Source organism: Callithrix jacchus, chromosome 10 (assembly GCF_049354715.1).
Source record: "Callithrix jacchus isolate 240 chromosome 10, calJac240_pri, whole genome shotgun sequence".
Lineage (NCBI taxonomy): Eukaryota > Metazoa > Chordata > Mammalia > Primates > Cebidae > Callithrix > Callithrix jacchus.
The window spans coordinates 86711792-86733938 of NC_133511.1; the positions used below are offsets into that span (position 1 = coordinate 86711792).

At 40.5% G+C, this 22147-nt stretch overlaps 1 protein-coding gene across 6 annotated transcripts in view; it reads left to right on the plus strand.

Annotated features, from left to right (window-relative positions):
• Positions 1 to 22147, plus strand: part of NELL1 (neural EGFL like 1) — a 936371-nt gene that overhangs the window by 252906 nt on the left and 661318 nt on the right. For all 6 annotated transcript variants that reach the window (XM_035266029.3, XM_035266032.3, XM_035266031.3 and 3 more), the window contains 3 exons: positions 3618 to 3752; positions 4701 to 4803; positions 21088 to 21161. In XM_035266029.3, the coding sequence (XP_035121920.3) occupies positions 3618 to 3752; positions 4701 to 4803; positions 21088 to 21161 (312 nt within the window). The remainder of the gene's footprint in view (positions 1 to 3617; positions 3753 to 4700; positions 4804 to 21087; positions 21162 to 22147) is intronic.

Consider the following 22147-nt stretch of genomic DNA (forward strand, 5'->3'; position numbering starts at 1 on the left):
GGAATAAATGAATTGGTTCATGATTGCTTAGATAAATGCATAAACAAAAGGAAAACAGAATAGAGATGTAGATTTGTTACCATATCTATTTTGAATCTGCAGACATTCTTAGAGAAAGTGGCAGGTAGTATAGAAATAGCTTTTGAAAATAAATGTGTATAAATTCAGCATGCTGATACCAATGATAGAAAATATATTTCATTTTTTGATTCAGAGTTGTCTCCTTTATTGCTGTTTTAAGGTTTAGCAGGGGCAAAAGGGAAGGCAAGAGGGTACATTAAGTATCTTTGAAAAATTAGCTTTTTGCCTTAACATCCCTTTGCCTTTGTGTCTATTTGATGTGCTCTTATTATTACAGAGAATAGGGCTTTTCAATGTTGTCAGAAAAGGCTAAAAATATTAAAAATAAGAAGACATTCAGAAGGGAAACAAAATCAGCCTTGAGAATAGCTTTCATTATATTAATACTGACATTTTCCTTGGAATCGAGTTTTGTAGGTGAGCATAGCTCAGCTTTGTGGGACAGCGCTAGAAATTACCACTGTTACCCTTAGGCAAGCTCCTGGATTTTAAGAAGCTCAGATAGATATAGAATTGTCTTTCGGGTCATTTACTCTTTAAGAAGTTCCCTTCTTGGAATGACAGGGACACCAGAATTGTTCCAGATTTTCAGAGTAAGGCAGGTATGGGTCCTCTCATGAAGATACACAGTTCTGAGACCCTTTTAGGAGGAATGCAGATCTGGTTCAACTCTGTGGTTCAAGCCACGGTCATATATCTGTTACTACCTTATGTAGGTACTACTGGGGCTTTAGGAATGAAGTAAAGATAGGTGATAAGTTATCACTTTCTTTTTGTTGAGGTTTCACATCTGTAGATGGACCAACCAGCCGTGGACCAACAATCTTCAGAAAAAAATTCCAAAAAGTTACAAAAAGCAAAACTTGAATTTTCCATGTAGCAAGTACTGCATTGAATCCATGTGAATGAATTGATGTCTAGACATTGTATTAGGTATTATAAGTTATGTAGGGATGATTTAAACTATATAGGAGAATGTGAGTGTGTTATGAGCAAACTGTACTATTTTATATAAAGGACTTGAACATTTTCAGATTTTGGTATCTGCAAGTGGCCAAATCATATGCATCATCCCTCAGTATCCAAGACTATCACCAAACTCAAAAGTGTATTTTTCTCTGTTTCCTAAAGCATTCCCAAATAACTTAATTATCATAGATTCTATAAACTCTAAGATTAGGTTAGAGTTTTGTTTAATTAATTAATTAATTGATTGAGATGGAGTATAGCTGTGTTACCCAGGCTGGAGTGCAATGACACAATCTTGGCTTACTGCAACCTCCACCTCCTAGGTTCAAGCAATTCTCATGTCTCAGCCTTTAGAGTAGCTGGGATTACAGGCACACACCACCACACCTGGGTATTTTTTTTTTCTTTTTTGTATTTTTAGTAGAGACAGGGTTTTGCCATATTGCCCAGGCTGGTCTCCAACTCCTGACCTTGGGTGATGTGCCTGTCTTGGCCTCCCAAAGTGCTAGGATTACAGGCATGAGCCACCATGTCTGGCCTAGGCTAGAGTTTTAAATGAAACATAAATTTCTAGAAGATCATGCATATTAGAAAATGTGATAGGAAGCTGATATTTCAGGCAGAGTCAGCTCTCAGTTCTTTAGGTGCTGCTAATGGTGCATGGTGGTTGGTCTAAGATCCTATTTGTTGTTTTTTCTGCTCTTTGCTATCACCCACAAAAGGCAGACAGGGGCAAATATCCTTGAGAAATCCCAAAAGCTTGGAAGAAGAGGATGGAATATATGACAAAAGCAAAGGTTAGAATTACATGTGGATTTCATTTCCAGAGAGTAGTTCTGGTATGAGTAATTCAGAGGAATGTGTATGAAACGAAACCATAGTAATGTGGAAAGATGGTGGAAGTCATTCCTTAGGTTCATCTGTTATATCTAAAGTAGTGGCTCAAATAATCCTAGTTAGATCAAAGGTTCAGTTGATTTCCTGTATGGGGAAAGTACTCAAAACATGAATATAAGCATGATTGAGAAGGAAAAGAGAAACTCAGATAATTTTTTGGGAAATGATATTTTGTATTTTTGTTTGTTTGTTTTTTTGAGACAGAGTCTCACTCTGTTGCCAGGCGCCAGGCTGGGGTACAGTGGCGTGATTTCGGCTCACAGCACCCTCTGCCTCCTGGGTTCAAGCAATTCTCCTGCCTTAGCCTCCTGAGTAGCTAGGACTACAGGCATGGACCACCATGCCAGCTAATTTTTGTATTTTTTAGTGGAGATGAGGTTTTACCATGTTGGCCAGGATGGTCTCGATTTCTTGACCTCATGATCCGCTTGCTTCAGCCTCCCAAAGTGCTGTGATTACAGGTGTGAGCCATTGCGCCTGGCCAATATTTGGTTTTGAATCCTGGTGGTCTCTGTGAAAGGAAAAGGAAGAGGAGAGTAATATCACTGTTGGGCGAGTCACTCTGTTGTATGGATGTGACAGTAGGCAGATCATATCAAAGTACTATATATTTTTTGCACCATGTTTTTGAAGGTAAACTGGAGTAGGCTGTATGAAAAGCAATCAGAAGGGGGGCTTGGAATGATATCATGAGGAGTGGTTAAGGGAACCTGGTGGTGCCAGGTGTGGTCAGGAGGAGAGGATAACCTCAAATGGTGAGGATTAGGTTTGTCAGGATGGGTTACGATGAAAACCTAGATATGGCAGGAAAAAGAAAAAAAGATTTCACAGCCAAAACTGTGAAAAATGTTTCAAACATTGAGAGCTAACTGAAAAAAATGGCCTTCCTTGGAAGATAATAAATGTTCCTCCACTGGAGATGTGCAAAGGCTAGATAATCACTTGAAGTTTCTTGCGAGGATATTCGAGCTTTATAATCCCTTTGCAGTGGGAAAATCTAAGACTCTGTGATTATTGACAATACTGGGTGGCCTAGAAAAATAGAAAAAAGGTTATTTTATAAAATTCTGATCTTACCTGGGGGTTTTGTTACTTCTCCTGACCTTCTAAGCACAAAAGTGAATTCCTGGGGCATTCTGTCTGGGGGATCCTCTTACAACTTCTCTTTTTTCCTGGCGCCAGCTCTCCAGAATTTTTCATCAGACAGAAGACAGTGACTTCCTAGTTTGTAAACCATGACATTCTAGTTAGTGTGTGAAGAACATAGAGAGGATAGTGGGAGATAAATGTAAGTGCCTCGGAGTTCCTGATTAGATCTCCTGTAAACATCATAATGAGTCCTTGAGAACAAATTCATTATGAGTGTTTTGTGTGGGCTTGAACTGAAAGCACACACATTTATGAACACCCATGAGGTTCCTAAGATACAGTTTAATGTCTCATTTGGTATTCATTAGACCATGATAGCCAATATGTCTTCAATTTAGAGTGATTCCACCTTGTGTAAAAAAATAAAAAAACAAAAAAAAACAGATAATTCTAAGAACCAGTGAACGGTTGTGAGCATTTTTTTCACTTCTTGCATGGATTTTTTATTCTTGTTGCTATTAGCATTGTTAGGACAATGCAACTGAATTACAGAAATTATATTCAGTAACTCTTGTTTGCAGCTAAATTACGCAGAGACAAGACTTAGTCAATTGGAAAACTGTCATTGTGAGAAGACCTGTCAAGTGAGTGGACTGCTCTATCGAGACCAAGACTCTTGGGTAGATGGTGACCATTGCAGGAACTGCACTTGCAAAGTAAGCCTCTTTCTAAATAAATGCAGTAAAAATAGTTTTAAAGGGACAGGTTTGATAATTATAGAGTAACCTGGTTCTTTGATAAATAATGGTAACTCTCAGAATTATTACCTTTTTACCTAGCACCCACTAGTCATATGAGCAATTGTGAAGCAATGATGGAAAAGGGCCATGTCTTGTATGAATACTTGGATATTAAAATCTGCTTTTCCTGGCCAATGCAGTCTAATTTAATTTAATATTATTATTAAGTAATGCACTGTTTGGAGTTTGAAGGTTGGGGTATAGTGGAAAGAAGGGACCCCTTTGATTTTCAAACAATCTAATGGTTAGCCTTATTCACAACCAGAATAACTTTAAAAAGGGAGTTTAATTATTCTCTATGTGTTTTTATTGTCTTTTCCAAAGTGTATCTATCACCTTTTTCAGAGAATTGCAAGGCATTTTCTCCCTAACTCACTGTGACTATCAGGATATCCATTATTTGTATATCCCTTCATCCGTTTCAGAGAATTATAACAGCTCCCTCCAAGAATTAGTATGGAAACCCTGTTCAGTTGAAATTACTTGATAAATATCTGAAGAATGCCATTGTTTGTCCAGGAAAATACAAAACAGATTGTTAGAGCCTCAGAAATGATTGACGGAGTCTGCAAATGTGTTATTTATATTCTTATAAAAATAGACTTTTTGTTTTCTGCATAATCTACTTAGCCCACATGGGCAGGTAGGATGAAACCAGTGATGTATTTCAGAAAAGTAATTGAGGTGGTATGGGTCAGTCGGGCTGGAGAAAACACTTTATTTGTGGTCCTGGAATGGACTGGGAATTCTAATACTGCTTGTGTTTCCCTGATGAGGTTTCTGGGATGAGATTTGAATGCTCTCCACCACAGGAGCTATCAAAGGATACTTCTGAGATTATGTTCCATGTCTTTCCTTCCTCAGAGTGGTGCCGTGGAATGCCGAAGGATGTCGTGTCCCCCTCTCAATTGCTCCCCAGACTCCCTCCCGGTGCACATTGCTGGCCAGTGCTGTAAGGTCTGCCGACGTAAGTAATGATTGAGGGTCGACTGTCTGTGTTATGAAATTTATTTATTTTCCCTGCTTTTCTGGACTCAGTTGATTGACATTGATGAAATGAAACATTGGCAGTTGATGTAACATTAAATACATGATAAGAAGAGACACAATATTTTAATCATTTGCAACATGGGAGATACTTAACATGGGCTATTTTTTTTAATCCTGACATAAACTGATTACTGTTCTTCTTTCATTCTGTGTGGTAAGAACTTGTGTTCACAGCGATTAAGTCACTTGTCCAGGGTCAAACAACTGGGTAAGGCTGATCTGTAAATTCACAACTTCAAAGCTCCATCGTTTCAGTCCCCTCATTCTAAATGATCAAGTTAAAGGCCGGGTTCTGTATTTTGGCTGGATTCTCCTGTTATTAAGTGGCCTTTGTTAGGAACTGTGGGATGAAATTCAGTTAAAATACTGAGGCTGTCATTTAGAACATGTGGTATGTGCCATATACTGTGCTGGATGCTTTAATTCTATTAGCTTAGTGAATTCTCACAGCAACCATTTAGATGGGTATTATTATTATTATCATCCGTATTTTACAGGAAGCTGAGGCTTAGGGACATTAACTTACCAAAATCATGAGGCTGGTTAGTGGCAGAGGTGAGACAGAAAACTAGTTCTGTTGATTACAAAGCCCACAGTCTTTTTACCAATCCGTATGGTCCTCTACAGAAAAGGAGAGTTCTGGTTGGACATGTATACTATAGGGAATTTTCATGGTCATTTATCTGCCAAAAGAAAAACACCAATGTCAGTAGCCTTCAAAGCACAATGGTCTATCATTCTGCCAGAAACAGCATGTCACCTATTATGACACTAAAAGTGGGAATAGCAGTGAAAGTGGGTCGCAGCAGCCCAAATAATTGTTGAACTTTTCAAAAAGAAACTTTGTAATCTTCCTTCTTTTTATGATTGACACACTACACCTATTGCTCTGGGGGATGTACTTGGAGTTGGTCTAAAGAGAAGAACTTTCTTATTTCTGTTCCAAGAGTGTTTGGAAGTCATGTCTGGCAATATAGGCAGCTCTAGTGTCTGGATATTGAATTATAGTTTGATCCCATGATGGAGAGAGTTGTTAGTAGGTACAGATTATTTGTTTTCATTCTTGATATTCTTCAGCAGAGGAAGAAGTTGAAAAACTATTGGGGGGCAGGTGCGGTGGCTCACCCTTGTAATCCCAGCACTTTGGGAGGCCGAGGTGGGTGGATCACCTGAGGTCAGGAGTAGGAGACCAGCCTGGCCAACATGGCAAAATTTCATCTCTACTAAAAATACAAAAAAAAAAAAAAAAAAAAAAAAAGAAAGAAAATAGCCAGGTGGTGGGTGGGTGCCTGTAATTCCAGCTATTTGGGAGGTTGAGGCAGAAGAATCACTTGAACCTGGGAGGCAGAGGTTGCAGTGAGCTGAGATTGTGCCACTGCATTTCAGCCTGGGTGACAGAGTGAGACTCTGTCTCAAAACAACAAAACAACAAAAACAAACTATCAGGGATATATTTAACAATGTGAGATGAGATATTTTAGTTTATTATTTAGAGTTCCTATACAGATCTCTGAATACCATCTCTTGGAAGTTGTTGTTTGGACATGAAAGTAATGAATCTTTCAGTGGGTTTGTATCTTAACCTTCTGACATTTAAAAAAAATTATAAAAGCACTCTGCTTCTGGCTTAACATTCTGAAAACACAGAGACTGATAAAGATCAAGATGGAAAATTTACCCATAATACCTCCACATAGTAACAATCACTCTTGAAATTTTAGTGAATGAGTCCTCTTTTGTGTGTAGCTGAGGTTGTACTGTGCAGGCAATTTTATATTCCACTCTGTTAACTTACCATTATGACTTAAATGTATAATTATGTTTTAAAAACTTTTCTGCATAAATGTCATTTTCTTTTTTTTCTCTTTTTTATTGCATTTTAGGTTTTGGGGTACATGTGCAGAATGTGCAAGATAGTTGGATAGGTACACATGTGGCGGTGTGATTTCCTGCCTTCCTCCCCTTCCCCACATCTGGCATTTCTCCCCAAGCTATCCCTCCCCAACTCCCTTCCCCTCTGTCCCTCTCGTATTCCCCCCAATAGACCCCAGTGTGTAGTGCTCTCCTCCCTGTGTCCATGTGTTCTCACTGTTCATTACCCACCTATGAGTGAGAACATGCGGTATTTCATTTTCTGTTCTTCTGTCAGTTTGCTGAGAATGGCGTTCTCCAAATTCATCCATGTCCCCACAAAGAACACAAACTCATCATTTTTGATTGCTGCATAATATTCCATGGTGTATATGTACCACATTTTCCCAGTCCAGTCTATCATCGATGGGCATTTGGGTTGGTTCCAGGTCTTTGCTACTGTAAACAGTGCTGCAATGAACATTCTTGTGCATGTGTCCTTATAGTAGAACAATTTACAGTTCTTTGGATATATACCCAGTAATGGGATTGCTGGGTCAAATGGAATTTCTATTTCTAGGTCCTTCAGGAATTACCACATTGTCTTCCACAATGGTTGAACTAATTTACACTCCCACCAGCAGTGTAAAATTGTTCCTACTTCTCCACATCCTCTCTAGCATCTGCTGTCTCCATATTTTTTAGTGATTGCCATTCTAACTGGCATGAGATGGTATCTCAATGTGGTTTTGATTTGCATCTCTCTGATGACCAGTGATGATGAGCATTTTTTCATGTTTGTTGGCCTCATGTATGTCTTCTTTTGCAAAGTGCCTGTTCATATCCTTTGCCCATTTTTGAATGGGCTTGTTTGTTTTTTTCTTGTAAATCTGTTTTAGTTCTTTGTAAATTCTGGTTATCAGCCCTTTGTCAGATGGGTAAACTGCAAAAATTTTTTCCCATTCTGGTGGTTACCGATTCACTCTAATGACTGTTTCTTTTGCCGTGCAGAAGCTGTGGAGTTTGATTAGGTCCCATTTGTCTATTTTGGCTTTTGTTGCCAATGCTTTTGGTGTTTTGGTCATAAAGTCCTTGCCTACTCCTATGTCCTGAATGGTTTTGCCTAGATTTTCTTCTAGGGTTTTTATAGTGCCAGGTCTTATGTTTGTCTTTAATCCATCTGGAGTTAATTTTGGTGTAAGGTGTCAGGAAGGGGTCCAGTTTCTGCTTTCTGCACATGGCTAGCCAGTTTTCCCAACACCATTTGTTAAACATGGAATCCTTTCCCCATTGCTTGTTTTTGTCAGGTTTATCAGAGATTGTATGGTTGTAGATATGTTGTGTTGCCTCTGATGCCTCTGTTCTGTTCCATTGGTCTATATCTCTGTTTTGGTACCAGTACCATGCTGTTTTGATTACTGTAGCCTTGTAGTATAGTTTGAAGTCCGGTAGTGTGATGCCTCCTGCTGTGTTCTTTTTGCTTAGAATTGACTTGGCTATGCGGGCTCTCTTTTGGTTCCATATGAAGTTCAAGGTGGTTTTTTCCAGTTCTGTGAAGAAAGTCAATGGTAGCTTGATGGGGATAGCGTTGATTCTGTAAATTACTTTGGGCAGTATAGCCATTTTCACGATATTGATTCTTCCTAACCATGAACGTGGGATGTTTCTCTATCTGTTTGTGTCCTCTCTTATTTTGTTGAGCAGTGGTTTGTAGTTTTCCTTGAAGAGGTCCCTTACGTTCCTTGTGAGTTGTATTCCTAGGTATTTTATTCGTTTTGTAGCAATTGTGAATGGCAGTTTGTTCTTGATTTTGCTCTCTTTAAGTCTGTTATTGGTGTAGAGGAATGCTTGTGATTTTTGCACATTGATTTTATATCCTGAGACTTTGCTGAAGTTGCTTATCAGTTTCAGGAGTTTTTGGGCTGAGGTGATGGGTCTTCTAGGTATACTATGATGTTTTCTGCAAACAGAGACAATTTGGCTTCCACCTTTCCTGTTTGAATACCCTTTTTTTCTTTTTCTTGCCTGATTGCTCTGGCTAGAAATTCCAGTATTATATTGAATAGGAGGGGTGAGAGAGGGCATCCTCGTCTAGTGCTGGATTTCAAAGGGAATGCTTCCAGTTATTGCCCATTCAGTATGATATTGGCTGTTGGTTTGTCATAAATAGCTTTTATTACTTTGAGATATGTTCCATCAATACCGAGTTTATTGAGGGTTTTTAGCATAAAGGGCTGTTGAATTTTATCAAAGGCCTTCTCCGCATCAATTGAGATAATCATGTAATTTTTGTTTTTCATTCTGTTTATGTGGTGAAATATGTTTATAGACTTGTGTATGTTGAACCAGCCTTGCATCCCCAGGATGAATCCTACTTGATCATGGTGGATAAGCTTTTTGATGTGCTGTTGCAATCGGCTTGCCAGTATTTTATTGAAGATTTTTGCATCTATGATCATCATGGATATTGGCCTGAAGTTTTCTTTTCTTGTTGAGTCTCTGCCAGGATTTGGTATCAGGATGATGTTGGTTTCATAAAATGATTAGAGAAGGATTCCCTCTTTCTGGATTATTTGGAATAGTTTCAGAAGGAATGGTACCAGCTCCTCTTTGTGTGTCCTGTAGAATTCCGCTTGAACCCATATGGACCTGTGCTTTTTTTGTGAGGTAGACTCTTAATTGCTGCCTCAACTTCAGACCTTGTTATTGGTCTATTCATAGTTTTGGCTTTCTCCTGGTTTAGGCTTGGGAGGACACAAGTGTCCAGGAATTTATCCATTTCTTCCAGGTTTACTAGTTTATGTGCATAGAGTGGTTTGTAATATTCTCTGATGATGGTTTGAATTTCTGTGGAATCTGTGGTGATTTCCCCTTTATTGTTTTTTATTGCATCTATTTGGTTATTCTCTCTTCTTTTTTATTAATCTGGCTAGTGGTCTGTCTATTTTGTTGATCTTTCCAAAAAACCAGCTCTTGGATTTATTGATTTTTTGAAGGGTTTTTTGTGTCTCTATCTCCTTCAGTTCTGCTCTGATCTTAGTTATTTCTTGTCTTCTGCTATGTTTTGAGTTTTTTTGATCTTGCTCCTCTAGCTCTTTCAATTTTGACGATAGGGTGTCAATGTTGGATCTCTCTCCACTCTTCTCATGTGGGCACTTATTGCTATATATTTTCCTCTAGAGACTGCTTTAAATGTGTCCCAGAGATTCTGGCATGTTGTGTCTTTGTTCTCATTGGTTTCGAAGAACTTCTTTATTTCTGCCTTCATTTCATTGTTTATCCAGTCAACATTAAGAGCCAGTTGTTCAGTTTCCATGAAGCTGTGCGGTTCTGAGTTAGTTTCTGAATTCTGAGTTCTAACTTGATTGCACTATGGTCTGAGAGACTGTTTGTTATGATTTCAGTTGTTTTGCATTTGCTGAGGAGTGCTTTACTTCCAATTATGTGGTCAATTTTAGAGTAGGTGTGATGTGGTGCTGAGAAGAATGTATATTCTGTGGATTTGGGGTGGAGAGTTCTGTAAAAGTCTATCAGGTTCGCTTGTTCCAGGTCTGAGTTCAAGCCCTGGATATCCTTGTTAATTTTCTGTCTGGTTGATCTGTCTAATATTGACAATGGAGTGTTAAAGTCTCCCACTATTATTGTGTGGGAGTCTAAGTCTCTTTGTAAGTCGTTAAGAACTTGCCTTATATATCTGGGTGCTCCTGTATTGGGTCCATATATATTTAGGATCGTTAGCTCTTTTTTTTGTATTGATCCTTTTACCATTTGTTAATCTCCTTCTTTGTCTCTTTTGATCTTTGTTTTTTAAAGTCTATTTTATCAGAGATGAGAATTGCAACTCCTGCTTTTTTTTTTTTTTTTTTTTTTTTGCTCTCCATTTGCTTGGTAAATTGTCCTCCATCCCTTTATTTTGAGTTTTTGTGTGTCCTTGCTTGTGAGATGGGTTTCCTGGATACAGCACACTGATGGGTTTTGGCTTTTTATCCAATTTTCCAGTCTGTGTCTTTTGATTGGTGCATTTAGCCCATTTACATTTAGGGTTAATATTGTTATGTGTGAATTTGATACTGCCATTTTGATGCTAGCTGGCTGTTTTGCCTGTTAGTTGATGCAGATTCTTCATTTTGTTGATCCTCTTTAGCATTTGGTATGTTTTTGGAGTGGCTGGTACTGGTTGTTCCTTTCTATGTGTAGTGCCTCTTTCAGGAGCTCTTGTAACACAGGCCTGGTGGTGACAAAATTTCTGAGTACTTGCTTATTTGCAAAGGATTTTATTTTTCCTTCACTTATGAAGCTTAGTTTGGCTGGATATGAAATTCTGGGTTGAAAGTTGTTTTCTTAAAGGATGTTGAATATTGGCCCCCACTCTCTTCTGGCTTGTAGGGTTTCTGCTAAGATATCTGCTGTGAATCTGATGGGCTTCCCTTTGTGGGTGACCCGATCTTTCTCTCTGGCTGCCTTTAGCATTTTCTCATTCATTTCAACCCTGGTGAATCTGACGATTATGTGCCTTGGGGTTGCTCTTCCTGCAGAATATCTTTGTTGTGGTCTCTGTAGTTCCTGGACTTGAATATTGGCCTGCCTTGCTAGGTTGGGGAAATTTTCCTGGATAATATCCTGAAGAGTATTTTCCAGCTTATATTCATTCTCTTCGTCACATTCTCGTACACCTATCAAACGTAGATTAGGTCTCTTCACATAGCCCCACATTTCTTGGAGACTTTGTTCATTCCTTTTTGAGCTTTTTTCTCTTATCTTGCCTTCTCATTTTATTTCATTGAGTTGATATTCAACCTCTGATATCTTTTCTTCTGCTTGGTCAATTCGGCTGTTGAAACTTGTGCATTCTTCACGAAGTTCTCTTGTTGTGTTTTTTCAGCTCCATCAATTCACTCATATTCCTCTCTAAGTTGTCCATCCTTGTTATCATTTCCTCAAATCTTTTTTCAAGGTTCTTAGTTTGTTTGCATTGAGTTAGAACATGTTCTTTTAGCTCACAGAAGTTTCTCATTACCCACCTTCTGACGTCTGATTCTGTCATTTCATCGCAGTTATTCTCCGTCCAGCTTTGTTTCCTTGCTGGTGAGGAGTTGTGGTCCCTTGTAGAAGGTGAGGTGTTCTGGTTTCGGGTATTTTCCTCCTTTTTGCACTAGTTTCTTCCCATCTTTGTTCATTCAGGGCTGCTAGGCAGGTACGTTTAAGTCTGCTGCAGCAGAACTCATGAAACCCGTTTTTTCCTCAGGTGCTCTGTCCTGGAGAGTTAGAGCTTTATCTATGAGTATCCGTTGCACTGTCCTGCCCAGCAAGTAGGCCGTCTAGTCACTACCTGCCTGCAGAGGCTATACTGAGCTGCTCTGGGTTCCGCCCTGCTACCGTGGGCTCTGCCCTGCTGCTATGTGTAATTTCCTGTAGTCCTGTTTATATGGGTGTGGTTAGAACTGCCGTGGCAATGGTTGCCCACCTCTGTAATGGCGGACTCTCTCGGTTTTGGTGGGTTGCCTCAGCAACAGCAGGCTGCGTCAGCAATGGCAGAGTTCCTGTGTATGGATGGAGTGTCTCGGTAATGGCGGATGCCCCTCCGCCACCGAGCTGCACCGTCCTGGGTTCAGCTGTGCTTGCCATGAAATTCTCAACCCCAAGTGTTTCCAATTGCAGTTTTTTTTTGTTTGTTTGTTTTTGTGGGAGTGGGACCCGCCAAGCCTGATCAGCTGGCTTTGTGCCTCAGAGCCCTTTTTTTTTTAAAGTTGAATGGTTGACTCTCCCCCAGGTGTTCCAGTTGCCTGCTGAAAGGGTGCCGGGATCTGTATGATGTCCCATGCAACGACCCACTGCGCCGGCTGAAACAATGTCACTGCCTGGGAATCTCCTGGCCTGGCTTTATGTTTAAGTCCCATTTAATCAGATGAATGTGCTAATCTGCCTTCCCAGATCTTCAGTTGCTGGTTTAACAGGGCAACCAGACCAGTGTATTTTGTACAGAGTGCCACTGCACTACGGCGCCGGCTGAAACAGCCACACCGGCCAAAACAGCCATACTGGCCAAAACAGCCGCGCCAGCCAAAACAGCCGCGCTGGTGACCTGTGGGCTCCTACACCTGCGAATCTCCTGGTCTGTGGGCAATAAAGATCTGTCTGGAAATGCGGTGTCCACTCACCCTCTGTGCTTTCACTGGGAGCTGCAATCCTGAGTTGCTCCTACAGCACCATATTCTCTTCTTCCGTAAATGTCATTTTCATGAGCTTCATTGTTTCCCATTGTCTGGCTGTTGCGTAACTTATTTTTAACCAGTCCCAAATTACTGATATCTAGATTGTTTCTTACTTTTCAGTAGTATAAATTACTCTTCAATAACATGTTTTATATAAAAAGCACGTTTTATATATTTTTATGTTTTATATTTCCTTAGGATAGAATTAAGATAGAATTTTTCAGGGTAGAATTATTGGGCCAAAGATGAACATTTTCAAGGCCCTACATACATATATTTAAATAGTCCTCTCACTGGTCATGTGTGGGGCAGTCATTTGTCTTTATGCTAATTTCTTTGACAGTTTTAGGTTTTGAAAATTATTTCAAAAAACAATTCAATTTCATTAAAATGTTGCTACACACACTAACTAAAACATCAGTGTGTGTGTGTTTTTTCCTTTGCATGGAATTCATAGCAATTTAGTTAGGTAGCACTAATTTTCTCATAGCTTTGATTGGTAATTTGATGTGTTCAGAGTTTATTTAATAAAGTAGGAATACAAATAAATTATTAAAACACTATTCTAGAAAAACTTAAAAAGAAATGATAGAAGGCACCTCTGGTAATTAAAAGGTTGAGAACCTCTGGGCTGGAGGGCTTTCGTTTCTTACTAGTTTTTAATAGAGATACGCATTAGGTGGTTACTGAGTACTGGTGCCTGGAATAATGATGAGTGATTCTTCCCTGCTTTAGGGGAGCTTACTTTTGAGGCAGAGACATGGTTTACAGTGTTTGGAACTGTAAGTGCACTAACATTAGGCATGTGTCTGTTGGAGCACAGAGGAATGGCCTGAGAGGGAGATGGAGGATACTGGGGGAAGGCCTGGGATGCTTCCTGGAGGACATGGAGCCAAGTTAAATATTTTGAACCTTCTAGAAGTTGACTTTTGTGGGTTAAGCAGTGGGATGGAGAAGAAGAGAATGAGGATTGCTAGAGCAGAGTTCTAACACTAACCAGTGGAATTTCTAGAAGTTCTCAATATTTTCACATCAGAAACATGTTGGAGAATATTTACTTTGGTTGTTCCTTTTAAATGTAAGTATGTGAGGCAATGCATATGTTAGTTATGCACACATTTCTGGTCAGAAATGTATACTATGGATAATTTTCAAGGTCATTTATTTACCAAGAGAACCACACCAATGTTAGTAGCTTTGAAAACACAGTGGTTTGTCATTCTGCCAGGAACAGCATGTCACCTACTATGACCCTCAAAGTGGGAATAGCAGTGAAAGTCGGTTGAACTTAGCCATATCACAGTGCCTCCATATTTCAAAACATCATGCCATACACCATAAATATGCATACTTTTTATCAGTTAAAAAATAATAATAAAATACAAAAACAGAAAAAATGAAGTGTATCTTGTATGAACAACTCATAGTCGAATCCTTTTTTTTTTTGAGACAGAGTCTCACTTTGTTGCCAGGCTGGAGTGCAACGGCACAATCTCGGCTCACTGCAACAACCTCCGACTCCTCGGTCCTAGTGATTCTTCTGCCTCAGCCTCCCAAGTAACTGGGGCTGCAGGCACATACCACCATGCCCGGCTAATTCTTTTGTTTTTAGTAGAGATAGGGTTTCACCATATTGGCCAGTCTGGTCTTGAACTCCTGACCTCGTGATCTGCCTGCCTTAGCCTCCCAAAGTGCAGGGATGACAGATGTGAGCCACCATGCCCAGCCCAAATCTTGTTTTTAATCCAGCCTGACAGTCTGTTTTGTCTGGATTGAATCATTTAATCCATTTACATTTAATGTTGTGAGGGATATAATTGAAATTAATGTTTTCTAAATAACATGTTTTTTCCTTGGTTTCATTCCTTTTTTTGATTCATTTTTTTTTTTTTTTTTGTAGAGCTACCTGAAGTAAATTTCTTATATGTGAATTTAAAGTAAAATACCCAAGCTTCTCTGTGACTTTAGGTGGGGTAGTATTCTACAGACACCAGGTAAAGGAAAGGATATGACAAAGGCAAAGTGAGACAACATATAAAATCAGATTATTTTGTCTGCTCATTTATTGGGTGTTCACAGACTTCTCATGGCCTTGGGAGCTGCAACACTTACAGATGAGAGCGTTTGTTTGGAAATAGGAAAGAAGTTTGTGTCAGCATCCATGGCAGTACAGAAAATAGTGAGGGAGTTTTATTCCTCAAACATCTGTTGGGTGTCTGCTCTATTCAAGGCGTATTTAATATACCTAATTGCACATTAAAACTCCCTGGTGAACTTCTTAAACTTGAAAGTTTCCAGAGTCCCACCTAGACGTACATAATCACACTCTCCAGAGAGCAGCATCCTGAAATCTATATTCTTTTGGTAGAAGGATTTGAGATTTACCAGAGATAGGAAGGAAGGAGGAAGAGGGAGAAAAAGTATTTCTGCTATGCAAAACAGTATGTGTGAAGGATTAAGGGTTGAAGAGGGAAAGGGGAATTGTGTGTTTGATGATAATATAGGGTTTTTGTAGGCAAGAAGTAGAAACAAAGCTGTAAACATGAGTTGGGGATGGATGAGGAAGATCGTATCCCAATGAAGTCATTCGGTAATCCTTACTGGTCCTTCTGCTACACACTGTTGTTGGTTCTGGGGGCAACAGTGGACACATATGGATCATTTACCTTATGACAGGCACTGTGCTTAACCATTTTATGTATATCAATTCAGTTAATTCTTCCAACAACTCTAAGTGGTAGGCTCCACTTAGAGTATTATCCCCATTTTATACATGAGGAAGTGAAACACAGAGAGGAGAAGTAACTTGTCCAAGGTCTCTCAGTTTTGGGGGAGCCAAAATAAAGCCCTGGCAGCCTGGCTTCAGAACCCATTGGGATGCTCTTGACCTATTGGCTCTACCCATTACTCTCCAGAGAGATCTTATAATAAAGAGTATTATTTCACATGAACACTATGGAAGACACAGAGGTCACACAGAGAAGGGAGTGATTAACTCCATCCAAAATGTCCATGTATATATGTATGTTAGGAAAACATCACAGGTAACAGTGGAGCAGGGTATTGACCAATGAATAGGAGTTTTCCAGGTATACAAAGTAGGTAGGAACATACCTGCCAGAGGGAATTGCACATGCAAAATTATGGAAATAAACCAACATTGGTTTTGGTACTCCAATAAAGATTTTAATGCAGAGTCGTGTCACAATCAAAGATGTGTTTTAGAAAGGCCACTGCATCAAGAGAGCTGGAGGTGGTGGGGGGGTATGGAACCTGGGCGTATTCCAGGTGGAGGTGTTGAGGCTGGCAGGCAGGTACATCCTGGGAAGATGCAGAGGAAGGGAAGGATGTGGGTGACAACCAAAGGACCTGGCACGTAAGAGATACTCCACAGGTATTGTTTTGCTTGAGACAAATGGATCAGGGACAGAGCGTCTGTGAGGGAGAAGTTGCCAGGTTTTGAACAAGAGCCTGTGGGAGACTCATAGTGTGATTAACAGAAATAAGACAGGTGGAGGAAGCAGTTTGGCGAGCAGTACATTCCATTTGGTATGTTTGAGTTAGGGATGCCTGAGGGACAACTAGTTTGATGTGGGTGTCTTGCTTGTAGAGGTGGTATCTGAAGCCAAGGCTCTGAATTAACTCACTGAGGGAGGAAGGATTCTTGGGTGTTCAGTCTCTCTGATCTGCCATGCTCCTTTAAAGTGTAAAACAGTGTGCTGATTTTGACATTCTAAGCCGCTAAGTACCAAGGGATTGCTGGAGTGTGTGCAGGGTACAAATACCTAAATAAATATAGTGAAAGCTTACATCTACATCTGACAGGGACATCAAGCTGTACCTGTCAATTGTTTATTCAGTGTGCACCCGAATGGCAAAAGTGTCCAATCATTGCACTAGAAAAATCAAGGTCAAATTTGAAGGGCCAGGTGTCTGTGGGTGCAAAAAGATATAACTGCATAACTCTATATCCTCAGTACATTTGTTTCTGATATAATGGAGAAATGTGTGTTGGTGCTAGGTTTCAATTTTGTGGTCAGGCACTGTGAAATATTCTAATTTGCATGTCACCAGTCTGATATGAAGAGCTTTAGGTATCCATTTACATTTCTATTCACACTGTAAGCTGTTGGAATGGAGTCCCAAATGCCTCAGCCAAAGGCACTAGAGCCTGACTCACCTTATGCTTGCATTTCCTCAGACATAAGTAATAAGCCCTTTGGCTATAGATCCAGAGGTTGGACAATGAGGAATAATGTCAGGCATAGGAAGGCAGTGGCAGGGAAGGAGGGCTTGTGTCAGAGAAGTGGAGGTGAGTATGAGAAAGCAGGAGAAATTCTTGTGACCTCCACTGGTGATCCCGAAAGTCGTCCTAAGATAATTTGATAGATATATACATTTTGCACCAGTGCCAGATTGCAAATGGCTGAGGTGTGCCGTAACATGTTGATCTCATTCACCAGCCACCAAAGCACCCTGGCTATGTGAGGACATAAAGTTCAGTGGACATTTAATTTTTATAACAGACTGGTAGATTTGAGGGGTGGATGTGTCTCCATGTGTGGTGTGAATGTAAACAATGAGGCATTTTTATCTCCAGATAGTCCTGGGATGAGCCTGTCAAAGGGGAAGAGAGGATTCGGACAAGTGCCTTAAGACAGGGGAGCAAATGTGTTTAATACCATTGTGGAAGTGGCAAGGGGCAAAGGAAGAAAAAATGTCTATTTCTTTGCCTCCCAGCCTGGGCCAAGAAGCAGATGGTAGATTTGACAACAGTGCACTTAGAAGAACTGTCACTCTGGAGCAAGCTGCCTTGCCAAGTTGGCAGCAGCCACATTTGGGAGTATGGGACTTTATTAGACAGGAATTCCAGGACTTGGAGGTGTGGTCTCCCCATGCAAGTAACCTGGGAAATACAGATCCTCATTAGGACCAATGAGCCATGGCCAACTGATTTATCTACAAAATTGAGGCATAAAAGATGATCAGGGATAGATTTTTATTTAGTGAAGGGAGGAAAGGACCTATTCAGACAATTGTATTAATTCTCAATTGTTTTGAAGTTGTACTGAATGCCAGAAATAACTCTTACCTGGGGATCAAGAAATTTGACTGGTTTTTGCTACCTACTAGAGGTGGATTAATTTGAAAATGATTTATTATTACTCACAATAAGTCCAGAGTCATGGAGCTTGGGTTTGGAGATAAAATTCTAGACGTGGGGGATGCAGTTAGCAGCAGCGGCACTGTGGGGTACATAATTAAATGGGAAATTAGGATGGCATGTGATATATATTCTGTTAGGATTAGGTCCCAAGTATAATAGAATCAAAAAGTGAGAACAATTAACCAGTGTTAAAGGGTAAGAACAAGTTCTGGAGGGAAGTCAGCCCTAAGTGGAAGCTCATGAGTGTATGGAGTGGGAGGTTGCCGGTTGAAGGTGGATGGGGAGTTCTGCAGGTGTTTCTGAAGAAGAGAACAGTATATGTAAGGCCCAGAAATGAGACAGAAAGCATGGTTAGAACATATGTGGAGGTGTGAATGTTTGGGAGGGTGAGTGAAAGCACAGGAAATGGTGGGCTGTGAACCTTGGGAGATAAGCAGACTCACAAATGGCCTTGTTTGCTGAACTTAGAATTTTGGACTTTATTCTGAGAGCTTTAGGGACGCTGATTTTAAGCAGGGCCTCATGTTTGGACTTAAAAATATGCGTCTGACTGTTATATGGGGAAGGACTGGAGAAGACTGAGACTAGGACATGGGAGAGCTAGGAGGTTGTGGTAGTCCTGAAGAAGGGGGATGATGGCAGCCTGAACAAAGACAGGGTCAGGGGGCAGAGGGTGGGGAGTGGAGAGGAAGAAGTTGATTTGAGAAACTTAAGAAGGGAACATTACTAGGATTGGGGTACTGATTGGACATGGAGTTGTGTAAGAGGGAGAGGTTAGAAGGATGCCAGGCACTGGAGTGTGGGCGATGGGATGGATACCCATGCCTTGGTCATTCGGTGAGAGGAGAATACTAGAGTGGAACCTATTTGGGTGGGGAGTGAGGTTGCTGAGGGTCAGGTTCTTAGGGAATGCCAACTCTGAAATGGAGATTTGCATGTAATTTATTAGGAAGTGCTCTCAGGATCAATTCTGGCATTGAACTGAGGTGGTGAAGGAAGAAGAATTGGGCAGAAGGAGAAGTTGAGCTGCAGTGGTTACAACAAATGCCTAACTCATTCCTACAGGGAGCTTTGGAGCTAGAATGGCCTTTCAGAGTTGTCCTCACTGTGTACCATCTTTGTCAACCAAGGGAACTTCCCCTTGGGCAAGGTGGCTCTCTACAGCCCTATGCAAGTCTTAGATCTCCATTCAGGGGGGAGCTGTTAGTTGCCAACTGTCACAGCAGTTGAAAGAATGTATCCTTTGCTCATGGAAGGAGATCTCCACATACCACAGCATCCACTACAGCATATGATGATAAGTAAAGCATGTTCCTGGACTTTCCTCTTCCTGTGGCTTAAATGGACTAGATGATTACTAAGTTGTTTTTCTTTTACTGGAAGGCAGGAATGAAAGCTTCCTATCTTACCTGGTCACCCTCTTTACCTTTCAGCTCTTGTCTTTCAACATCTAAAGGGGTCTATGTTCTTTATCTGCAAACATAGCATTTGCCTCACGTAGTAATTATACATTCACTGATGTGATTGTGTAATTGCTGTCTATTTCCCTGATTGTAAGCTCCGTGAGAAGAGAGTGTTGTTTCTTGCAACATTATATCACAGTTAGCATGTTGCCTACACTTTAGTAGCACTGAAATATTATTTGAATGAAGAATACTTGAACATCCCCTGAGAATTAGAGGATTTTATAACCAGAAAACCATCAAATGTAATCAGACCCTTTTTAAAACAAATGCAGATATAGCGGCTCTGAAAGGTGAGGTGGTTCTATACAACCAACACCAAATTAGTGGTAGAGATCTCTTACATTGCATATTGTTGCTTCTGTTCCTCCTAGAGCTGGAGCTAGAAGGATCCTATTCAGGGCAGAGAGGGAGTGACCAGATCTTTGGTTCTTTTTTCCTGTTGAAATGTCTAGAGAATTTGGTGGTGTTATATTAGGGTATCAAATTGGCATATGCTGTACTTACTTAAAAGTGAGTCAGGGCCAGGTGCTGTGGCTCATGCCTATAATACCAGCACTTTGAGAGGCTGAGGCAGGCAAATCATGAGGTCAGGAGTTTGAGACTAGCCTGGGGTCAACATGGTGAAACCCTCTTTCTACTAAAAATACAAAAAATTAGCTGGGCGTGGTGGTGTGCACCCGTAATCCCAGCTACTCAGGAGGCCGAGGCAGGAGAATTTCTTGAACCTGGGAGGTGGAGGTTGCAGTGAGCCGAGATCATGCCACTGTACTCCAGCCTGGGTGACAAAGTGAGACTCTGTCTAAAAAAAAAAAAAAAAGTGAGTCAGCCAGTAAAGTCAAGAAATGAGTTTCAGTGGAATCTAAATTGAGTGGTAGGAACTCCATTTATGCTTCTCATTGAAATGTTTTACAAGTCCACCCCTGGCCTTTCTGGTAGCCTTTTAAGCTCACCTTTCCAAAGGCAGTCTCTCTAGTGCATTGATCTAGCACTTCACAGGCTTTCCTTGCATTTCTCACTTGTTTGGCATGTGTATTTCTCACACCCACTGCCATGATCACCAGGAAAAAGAAATGGTGTCCTCCATTGTGGCTGAGGTTCTGAGGAATGGAATATATGTGTCCCCTTTCACCCAGTTGTTTGTTTTAATTGGAATGTCTGAAAGCTACTGCTAATTGTACCCCACAGTGACTGCAACCATTCTTTCTCATTTTGGCTTCTTACTACATCAATTCATTCTCTAGTTCCTTTGGCAACTGTAACGTTGAAATAATTGTATATTCTGGCTGTGAAGGTGCGGCAAACACAATCATGATGAGGCCTGCCTGGGAGATTTAAGGGTTATCCTCCACACAATTCCCATGTCTTTCACTTTAGACAAAGAGATTTGTATTGCTCAGAAGCAGAGAATCTAGGTTTCTGTGGGATCTATTGGAGTTGGAAGGCACCTCTGAGGTCATTTTGTTGCACAGCATGACTGTCTGACCCATTTTTATGTTTTATTACAGCAAAATGTATATATGGAGGAAAAGTTCTTGCAGAAGGCCAGCGGATTTTAACCAAGACCTGTCGGGAATGCCGAGTAAGTTTTAATTTTATGGTCCCAGTCACTTCTAGAAAATGAATAGATAGATGTGTGGGCTTTAGATAAGGTTCTTGAGAGGGGCATATTGGCCTGGATAGGTCCCTGAGGGGCAGAACTCTCTGTGGTGGGCTGGAGTACAGGATGGGGAGGTTTCAACCACTGTCATTTATGTGATTATCTTGTGGTCATCTGTGGATCAGGGAGCCTTGGAAGAAACTATTAAGGAAATAATGTGAGAGAATAAAGAACTAACAGCTACTATGAGTTAGGGAGGCTGGTGGGTGGCCCCGGGAAAGGGTTTGAGTTGGTGCTAGGGGAATCCATCTGTAATGCTAGTGGCAATAATACTAACTCTATTCCCAGAGGGCTGATATACTGTTAAAATGCCTCTTTCTTCTGCCTGTCCCCCTTCCATGTATTATTGGAAATACGATGTGTAAAATCATAGATCTCATTCAATAATCATTCAACAGATATGCATTAAGCAAATGCTATATGACAGCATTATAGTGGGTTCTGGATATACAACAGTGAATGAAACAAAGTCACTGTCTTTGTAGAACTTGCAGTCGAGTGAGTGAGACAGACAGTAAGACATTAAACAAATATATAATATAATGCCAAATTCTATAAAAGTATGAAGTAGGCTGAAGGAATAGAGGGGTTTGATGTGGGGATGGGTGGACTGAGAATACCTCTCTGACATGTGATTTTGGAACAAAGGCCTGAGTAAGGTGTGGGAGCCAGCCATGCAGTTGTTTGGGTAAGTGATTACTTAACCAACAATTGCTTCCTAGATAGATGAGGGAGAAGGCATGTTCCAAACAAAAGGAATTGCACTTACAAATGCCTAGAGCAATAAAGAGACAGGTTTTACTTAGGGAACTGCAAATAATTTGACTTGGGTGAAGTTCTAGTACACATGTGGGAGAGTGATGACAGATGAACCTGGACAGATAGAACAGGTGAGAATGAACCTAGTT